Raw genomic sequence first — 9,877 nt, 5'->3', positions numbered from 1 at the left:
ATAAATGGATGTTTGGGGGAGCTACTAAGATGCATTGAGTGTGGCAATGCAGTAAGCTTTTTGTTTCAGGCTTCTCTGTCTGCAGACGTACTGCTGCCTCCTCTGACGGAACAAGACACTGAGCCAGGTTTGACGACTGACAGATTACAGGTAGCAGTTAATACATTCATCTCAACTGTGCTCGACAGAGCTCGACGCTGACGGTTTCTTACCAGCTTCTCTTTCTCTTTCACTTAATCTTTTGGAGGTGGTGGTGGTGGATCTTGGGGGAAGTCAGCTTTTGAATTTCATTACATTTCTAGAATCCAGACTGTGTAATCTGCTGCAAATATAGCTAACATGCGCATGTTAAACATTATGAACATAATATTAGACAAATAGATGTGAAAGAAGTGAGTAATTTTTCAAAAGAATTCATATTATACATACTGTATACCTGAATATATTATGTAATTCTAATATCAAATATATATATAATATAATATCAAATATATGCAGAAGTTAAATCACTGTTGTCCCTGGTAAGAATTAGCCAGGGGGCGCTCTAGAGGCGTCTCAAAAACCTAACAAAAGCTTGTTGTTTTTGCGTTCATTGCATCTAGCCACGCTTCCAACAGAAAAAACAGCATCACAAAATGTGCGAAGGTTGTTATGAACATAGATATATTTTACAGTATTTTGGCAGAGTTCGATATTCAGCCGTATTTACATACGCGTCCAAAGAATTGCAGCGGAGCAAGTGCCTTTGATCAAACTGCCTTTGGATGCCAACATAAACTGAATCATTTTGCCTCAATGAATTTGAGTTTTTGTTGGAATCTGTTGCCGAGGCCAACTGAGAGAGCTCGCGTGCGCGTTACTATAAAGTTTTCTCCACACCTGGATTGAGGTGTGCTGCAGCCTCTTTCTGGGACACCAACAATAAACCTGGAAAAGACAATGAACTGTAGCAGGGCCGCAAGGGCAGACGACAACCGAGCAGGCGCTTTTGTAACAGCAACAATAAACAAGCAGTTTTCTTACTACCTGTTTCTTTACAATAGCTAATAATGTCACAGTATATGATCACTACTAGTAGCCCTTTACATGAATAGCCACCTTCTTTGTTGTTTTTTGCTCTCTGGAAACAATGTTGTCTGACTTGGCGAAGATAACCAAAGGATTTGGTGGTTGAGCATCAGATGATTGTGCACATTGCAGATGTAGGCACTACTGGCACTGGCACAGAATTTATTGTTTCAATTTAATTTTTTTTTACCATCAACACTGATTGTACATTCACTTAAGAATGAATGAATTTCCCTTTTAATGCTCAAAGCAATTCATAAAAGAATCTGGAAAAGGTGAGAACAAAGGAGAGAGAAGTGAATACACAAATTAGCTCAAAGACAAGGCAGAAAAGAAGCTGTTTTTAATGGGGTTTATTTCAGTTCATTAGTTTTCATGCAGTAATATTTTCTTTAAAAAAGGGATTTATTTCATAAGCAGCGGTCTGTAATTTAGCAGAGAAATATGATCTCTGCACGCTTTCTAAAATGCATTAGCATCGAGAACGGTACCTGTGCGATAATCTGGTGTTTTAGTGGAGGAATGAGACTGAAATCTGGTGTCTTGCATTTTACAAACGATCTGACATGTAAATATTCACCCAAATCTTGATGCAGTCTGCCACCAGGAAAAAGTAATTTTATCTCTGTCACTGAGCGGTTCTGAATAACTTCCATTCTGCTGAAAATCAAGATGTAAAAGTTACAAAGTTATTTATTTATTCAGTTTATATAGTGATTTCAAAAACATGAAAATACCAGGTTTGATAGTGTATCGGTAGGGATTACTAGAATATTATAGATAGTCCTGTCATACTGTTTATTCTTCTATATTTAAAGATATTTATATCAGATTTTAGCAATGGATAATCTGCATGTGTCTAAAACCACAGGATAAACTAGTAAGTTTGTAAAGATGTTAATTGCCGGGGGATCATGAAATGTCTAACATGGAATTTATTTTTTTATAAGATGTACTTTGGGGCCATTTTACATGACCATGAAAACCATTAAGTGACGGGCTTTTTTCACAGAAAACAATCATAGTTGGAACAACAAAGGTGCAAATAATAAAATGAATGATTGTTGAGATCCATTTCGCCGCTTCAGTTTCAGAATCCTGATATTGTTCCTGCATCACGTCATCACTGTCATGTTGTAGAGCAGAACAATCAGTTATCTTAAAAATGACAAGTTTTCCTACTTTGACAAGTTAAAATGTTTGCAGTGAAAAGTTGAAAAGTCTTTATTTTAAAGGAGTGCATGCTCCTTAGTGTTTTCCTTTAGTTGTGAAGCTTGTTAATGTCAGACATATCAAACACACAAAAATTAACACATTTTTATAACATATTATGTTGACCTAAAAGGGAAAATTCCCCACTTTTTGTGTATATATCTACTAAGTATTTGATTAAAAATTGAAGCAATAAAGTCCTCAGTGTGTTATATTGACCAACAAAGAAATTTATTTAAGTGTGCCTGTTCACAGAACTTCGCCAGCAGAACCTACATTTACCAGATTCTATTGCGCGTAAGCCGAACCCCTAAATCCTTTAATTAGGCTACGTTTGCCAAGTATCACCCTTTGTAGCAGCCACCAGAATAGAAAACCTTTTTTAGTTTACCTTATAAATTATTCAGAAGCACTCAGTGACAGAGATACAATTAGTTTTACCTGGTGGCAGACTGCATCAATATTTGCGTGAATACTTACATGTCTGATTGTTTGAGGAAATACTATAAAGCACGACACTAGACTTCAGTCTCATTGTCTCCACTAAAACACCAGATTACTGTGCAGGTAACGTTCTAGATGCTAATGCATTTTAGAAAACTTTGCAGAGGCTGAGCTAATAGAGTTCTTTACTAAATTACAGATCACTGCTTTTGAAATAAATCCCTTTCTTAAAAAATATTACTGCATTCAAATAAATGAGCACAAATAAAACATTAAACACAGCTGTGTTTTGTCTTTCAGTTCATTTGCATAATCTAAACACTAATTCGCTTTTCTTACCTATTTTACTCATGTCCTTTTTTCTCAGCCAAGCGGTGTAATGTTGTTTTACAAATCGCTTTGAGCATTAATGGCTAATTTGCCACTTTTTATGTCGATGTACAGTCATTGTTGACAGAGAAAGAACTTTTTTTTAAAGTTTTTTTGCTAGCAGAGCCTTCATGTATCAGGATGTGTTGCGCACAAGCTACCGACTCTGATACCCCAAATCGTTCAGTTCTCTTTGCAAAGTCGCTCCCCCCCGTACCACCCACTTAAGAAAACTACTTGTCCAACATTGCTGTCTATATCAACCTCTGCCCGATTTCACAAACACTCTTCAAAAGCTACCCTCTGTGTCTTGCTGGTTTAAGTTGTCTTTTCCAGATCATTGTCGGTATAATGAAGACAGTCTCCTGCACACCCCTGTCCAAGTGAAGAAAAAGCATTCATGCATATTAATGACATATCTGTCACGACTCTCAGTCATTCCACAAAAAGTGCCGTCTCTGAAATTCACCACAAAATGATTCAGTTTCTGTTGGAAGAGGGTAATCAGTAACCAGTTACTGTAAGGTCCCCCCTGGCAAATGCAGCCGTAAACTCTACCTTAAATAAATACGTCTGAATATCTGAGTCTGCGAAAACAAAACAACGCAAGATGTATCTTTATTCATAACATCTTCTACACTCATATTTTGGGATGCCATTTTCGCTGCTGGAATCTATAAGCGTAGAGAACAAAGTTGCGTTATGGTACGGCATCTGGAACGCCCTCTGGCTACGAAGCCTGTGGTTCTGTACACAACGACGGAGCTGGAGAAACAACAGAGTTGGCAGCTGCTTCCCAGAGACAGAGAGGATTTATTGAGAAATTTGTTGATTAAATTGACATTCAACACCAACACTGATTGTACATACTGAAGAGTATAAAGTCTGGGTCAAACTGATGATCGAGTTTATTAAACAAATATTCTATCCAGTAACTTTTCTATTTGGGGGAGAGTTTGTGTGTATCTCTTCAGAGATTTACGAGGTCAAACTTGAGTGAGACTTTACATTTGACAAAAACAATGCATTATGAATTTATTCCAGACTTTTTTTCATATATTTTCATAGTTCAGAAAGTTGAAAGGTTTAAGCTTAGGTTTTGTTAAAACAAGAGACCTGAAAAAGGTTATTTTCTATAGTTACTAAACAAAGGAAGTTTCCACAAACTACAGGAAAGAAAGTCCTTTTTTAATAAAATGTTTATTATTACCATTGTATTATTTTCCGTATACAAGAATGTGTAACAAAAGCCAAATAAGCAATCCATTTTAGTCTTTTAAAAAATGGTAAGGCATGTCTGCTTATATAACCATCAACTTCAGTTCCCTCAAAACACTTTAAACAGCGTGCACTGATAGCTCCAAAAATCTTAATGTGCTCCTTAGTTATCGGATTTTGCAAATCACAACAGTACCACACTCACAGCATATGTTTCAGCAAAAGTGCAGCAAACGATTAACATCAAAATGGAGACCTTACATAACACATTTTGCTCTAAACATCGTGTAAAAAACAACTCAGCCAACCATGATTTTACACTTCCTTTGTTTTTCAAGAGAATGAACAAGACAGAAAAAAATAATAATAATAATAATAAATATGGCTCACAGGCAAATCAAGTTAAGCACTGAATCATCTCAAACAGTGACACTGTACGTCTGTCCAGGGTAGCATGGCATGTCAGGAGAGAGGAATACACAAGGCAGAGGAGAATGGCTAACATTCCTCTCGGTGTAATGAGAAGACCGTTTGCACAGATACCAGCTCTTTGGAAAAACCTGACCAACTTCTGAAACATTCTTTTCTTAATTCAATTTCTTTGTTGTATTTCAGAAACACAGTAAAGCTCTGCCTTTTCCTCACTCATCCAAAACTCCAGCTGCTGCAATCGCAGATCTTCGGGAGGCTCTAATGGGTGCATTCGACCTTTGTATGGCGGCAGATGCTTACTGAGTCTTTACACTTTGAACATTTTTGTTGTTGTTAAGCCTCACTGAGGAGGCAGCAGTGCCAAATCTTAAACAATGGTGGTATCTGAAGCCACGCAGCGAGCTTCCTGCCTTATTATCAAACACACACTGTACTGGTTGTTCCACCTCAGTACCAACCGAGAAATATCTGCCTCCACGGTGTTTTGTAAAACTGAATTTACGTGGCTGTGTTTAACTGCAGCAATATAACCCTCTAACTTGCACTTCTAATAGACTCTTTTATCTTCTAGTTATGGTATATTTATTTAATTTGGCAATTATAAAACCACCAAAGCACAGGGATAATCTGAATGCAACTTTGTTACTGCCCGATTGAAAGAAGCTTCAGGGAACAATACACTTAACATGAAAATAAAAGTGCTAGGAAACACCTATTTGTCTTTACTTTGAAAAGTAAGAACATTCTGTATCAAGTGGAGATATTCTCTGAGAAATGTAAACGTCCAGAGCTAAAACTGAATCATCTATCTGCCCTTCATCTGCTATCTAGGGTTGTACTCCTGGGTGGGTTAATCCTTACAGATCAGGAAAACGGGTACTGCACATTAGGACTGACAGCTACTTACTCTAATAGTATTTTATTCAACATTCAGCTTGTTATAAATAGTTACAGCTGGATGTCCTCCCACCTCTCTCATCAGCCTGAGCCACTGCATCAGCACCCGTTGATGCTTCTGCTAATGAAGTGAGTTCACATTTGTTTGTTTTCACCTCTGCCTAACACAGCTCTCTGCGCTCACATAAAGATACCATCATCTGGCAGAGGAAACATGAGCAATTTTAAAATTTAGATGAAGAGACAAGTGCGATAGAGTGTAACCCATGTAATCCTCTGCATAAACACTTATTTTAGATTTTGAGAGGCGGGTCAACTGTGCTTATGTGTTAAGCACCCCTGGTTCTATCTCGTACAGGCTTTGACCTTGAGAGGGCTCGACAGGCTTATTCAGTCACCCCCGCAGCGTGTACTGAAATTTGCATGTATATTTTCAGCCAATCAGAATGGATTGGCTGACCCACAGCTTAGAAATGCTCATTACATCATTGCTTGTTGCCTGCACTCGTCCGTCTACCCTTTTTAGGACTTTTAGGCCCTCAAGCTACGATGCTGACCTACGGGTGGGAAGTGAGGAAGTCTCCTGCCCTTCATCATCTCCCTGTGTTGCTGCCAGGCATTACTGGTGAGTACCTAGCTGTGTTTGAAATCACCCCCATGTTCATTCACTACTACCTATAAAATGGACACAAATTGTGATTATTATGATTACCATATGATTACTGTTGTTGTCATTCGGGTCACCACTGTCATCTTTTGAGTAGTGCATTGGTCATTTTGGCGTCTGTAAGATGTGACGTATTGCATTATGGGATTGTTGGCATTTCTGAATTTTTTAGGGCACAGCATAGAGAATAATCCACTCAGAATTTTGACACTCAAATAAAATGGCAGATAGCTAATGTAATGCACTAAATACTTAATAGAGAGTGATTTGAGACACTACTCGTGTTTTCATGGTTCCCTTCCACTCCTAAGACCTTCACAGACTCCTCTTAGCAAGTAATATATTCTCAAGATCCATTCTTATGTGGATATAGTGCACATTTGAAGTCCATCTCCAGAAGATCGTCAAGAGAAATTTTTTATAAATGCCTATTTCCATCCACTCCTGTCAAGTGAATATTAGAAGTTGGGCGTTGAGATGAAGAGTTGACTGCCATTTAACTATTGCAGAAGAAGAGGACAGGATAACATGACACTTAAAAGAGAAGGGTCAACCCTAAAACATTGGAAAACCCCGTAGACACCATAATAGAAATATGGTATCTACATGTTTGTTTCATGTGGTAACTTGACAAAGGTTACAGTGTCTTCGTCTGTCCACACATCTGTTTATGACTACCTCCATTTTTCATCCCTTCAGTGGATGTTGGAGTCACACGCTTCTTATATGTCATGATTTTCTCACCTAAGTCTGTTTAAATTTTACTTTGTCATACTTAGTTTTTTATCTGTGCACCAACTTTTTCTGTTTTCTACCAGTCACTGTACTGATTTACTCCTGGACAGTATGATGTTGGGGAGGGCCTTACTTTACTCCCCTAAGTGTTGTCTTTCCTCAGGCTTTGGATGGAGAGAAGCCTGTTGTGTTCCACAATTAAGATTTACACATCAGTGGTTTAATTGTGTCATGCTGTTGTTTGTGGGAGGCTGCTGTTCAGTCACCTTCTCCTAAAGCGATTTCTGCCGGGAGTGCAGTGATAGAGGTCAACCGTTGTACAGTGAGAGCTTCCTGTGGTGCTTGGGATCTCTCTTGTGAGTCATATGAGCACAGTGAGGACAGATTTCCCTTATGGTGCTCTCTGTGAAGACTGCCGTGATGCTGGCACAAACTTTGTGCTTGATTCTTTTTTTTTTCACTCACCCCTCATGCGTGTAACAGAGAGGAGGAACCCTTGCATCCCACGCTTATCTGCGTGAAGCTATTAATTTGTTGAAGTGATGCATTTGGGATAGAGCCCAGTTGACATCAGGGACTTGGTTATTGTGGAAACATTTCAGGTGTTTATGAGCTGATGGGTTTGGATCCTCCAGGCATACTCTTGCATGAGGGACGTGCCTCAAAGGCTCTCTTTCATGGAACATTTGTGAACATTTTCTCCCTTTGTTTGTTTCAACAGTGTGCCTGCAACAATTTTGGTAGCTACCTTTTTCTCTATGACCAGAAGTCACAGAAACTGTATTGTGTCGGTGGAGTGAAAGCTTTTTTTTTGCCGCCTAAGCGTGTAAATCCTGTTAAAGGTCAAAGCCTGTAGGAGGTAGAAAGAAGGTTATGAATAGTAACCCTGGTTCTAAGAGTGCAGTCAGAGCCCTCTAACCTCGGCACCCTGCTTCTTTTTAATGTTGCTGACATTGCACATGTTCTGTAATAGAACATGACCACTTATGCAACCTGTAGCCTGTAGAGGTGCTGGGGTTGTTATCATTGGCCAAACAAGAACATGCAAATTTCAGTGTGTTGCTTTATCAGATTTGAGGGGGTAACCTACAGAGCCTGTTAGAGGGCTGCTTGTGAGCTCAGAGGACAATATGTAACCTTACTTATAGAGTTTGTAATATGAACAAGTAACAAAAAGCAAACAAAATGAATCATAATCCTAAATTATTACAGATTAATGAAATTGAAATTTGGTTAGCATATACCTTATATTACTCCTTTCTCAGTCCTCTGGGACTAACATGAACCATGTAAGTGCATGTTAATCCAAAAGAAGAGAGTAAATCAGGTAACTGAACGTAGTTAGCAGGAAATTTTAGTATAATGGCTTAGTGTTTTTGCGAAAAACCTCTTCTTTTTCATTTACTTTATGATCAAATAACTTGTAAAAACAAATAATACCTTTATAAAATAATTTTGTCATTAACTAAACCAGTAAGATACAATTTATTTCCAGTGAAATACATACTGTAACTGCTTAAGTAAGTACAATACAATCAGTTAAATGATCTGAAAATATAGATCTTTTTCTCTATGGGGTGGATGTTTCCTGTAGCTTTATAAACTTATGAAGCCAACAAAAATAATCTGTGCAAAGTAGTTCTCTTAGTGCAGTACATTAGCACTTTCTTAGAGATAATTAAATGTGCAACAATAAAGTGGCTGTAAGACCTGCTGCTTCCTGAAGCCACACTGATATGACCAAATGGGAAACCAGGTGAACTGCTAGCACTGTACAATCCTGTACGAACCAATCCAAAACTGTGTAGCCTGCTTAAAAAAAAACAAAAAAGAGAAACAATGTTTTGTCAGTTAACATCATATCCACGCATGCACACAGTAAAACCTTCTCCTTTTGACTGAGGGGAAAAAGACTAATAGGATAAAATAGGTGTTGTCTCGTTTTCACTTCATCATACAAAGGAAAATAAAAATTCCCCTTTATCTGAAAAATCACTGACAGAACCATCTTAACATGGTTTAATTTCCTAAAAGCGAGGCATGTTTTTCAAAACTCACTTTGGAACAATGAGAAAACACCACTTTTTTTTTTTTTTTCAGAGACGTGAAAGCTGGTTCACTGATGGCACCGAGCATTCTTTGGGGGACAAGCAGGATGCAGCACTGCACTGACTTCCGATCCTACCACACCATACAGTAAACCATTCTCAACAGGTTTCCAGGAGGTTCTACATGTCCAGTGAGGGAACAGCAGTATAACTTGCTGTTAATCATACTGTTATGTGACCGTATAAAAGTCAGTGATCGAGCCTCACTGTATTATCTCCATCGAGTCTGCATTGCCCAGAGTGGGAGTGTGAGGGCAGCCATCACCAGCAGTATGGAGGGTCCGCAGGAAAGCGACTTGCCTGCCGCAGCGGCTGCTGCGTGCTCGTCGCTTCTGTCGGCTCCGATCACAGGAGCCTCTGTTCCGACAAAAATAAACTCCGTCGTGCAGCCGTCAGAGCAACCGCTGCCACTGCCAGAGCTGCTGCCCTCATCACCTGCAGCAACAGAATCACAAAAATTCAAATGTATAGGAAAATGATATCAGAAGCAGCTCATAGTTGGCTTCATGGCAAAAGAGAAGTGGAAATGTGTGTAGGATGTGTGGGTGCATGTCCTACTGATCTACAGCGGGGGCTGGTAGAATGTAGTTACTCACTTCTCCGATTTGAATTGTTTTGTTCGGTTCAAAGACTCAGTCACTGAATATTGAGTTTGTTCACCTTTTTCTCAGCTAACCAATATTATCACTGTCTAAATAGACTTCAGTACAACTTCAGCACATACGAG

General features: G+C 38.8%; 1 protein-coding gene across 3 annotated transcripts in view; it reads right to left on the bottom strand.

Moving 5' to 3' along the window:
• Positions 1-3,886: 3,886 nt before the first annotated feature.
• The window catches only part of LOC138212997 (glypican-6-like), a 133,119-nt gene continuing 127,128 nt past the window's right edge, over positions 3,887-9,877 (bottom strand). For 2 of the 3 annotated variants that reach the window (XM_069173780.1, XM_069173781.1), the window contains one exon: positions 3,887-9,585. In XM_069173780.1, the coding sequence (XP_069029881.1) occupies positions 9,362-9,585 (224 nt within the window). In that variant the 3' untranslated portion in view covers positions 3,887-9,361. The remainder of the gene's footprint in view (positions 9,586-9,877) is intronic. The other variant, XM_069173782.1, reaches the window with a different exon arrangement.

Source organism: Embiotoca jacksoni, unplaced genomic scaffold (genome assembly GCF_022577435.1).
Source record: "Embiotoca jacksoni isolate LCO1_2020_lvr unplaced genomic scaffold, fEmbJac1.0.p SCAF_6, whole genome shotgun sequence".
In the NCBI taxonomy this organism is placed as follows: domain Eukaryota; kingdom Metazoa; phylum Chordata; class Actinopteri; family Embiotocidae; genus Embiotoca; species Embiotoca jacksoni.
The sequence above is the reverse complement of the archived record's forward strand: the minus strand, read 5'-3'. Positions and strand labels throughout refer to the sequence as shown.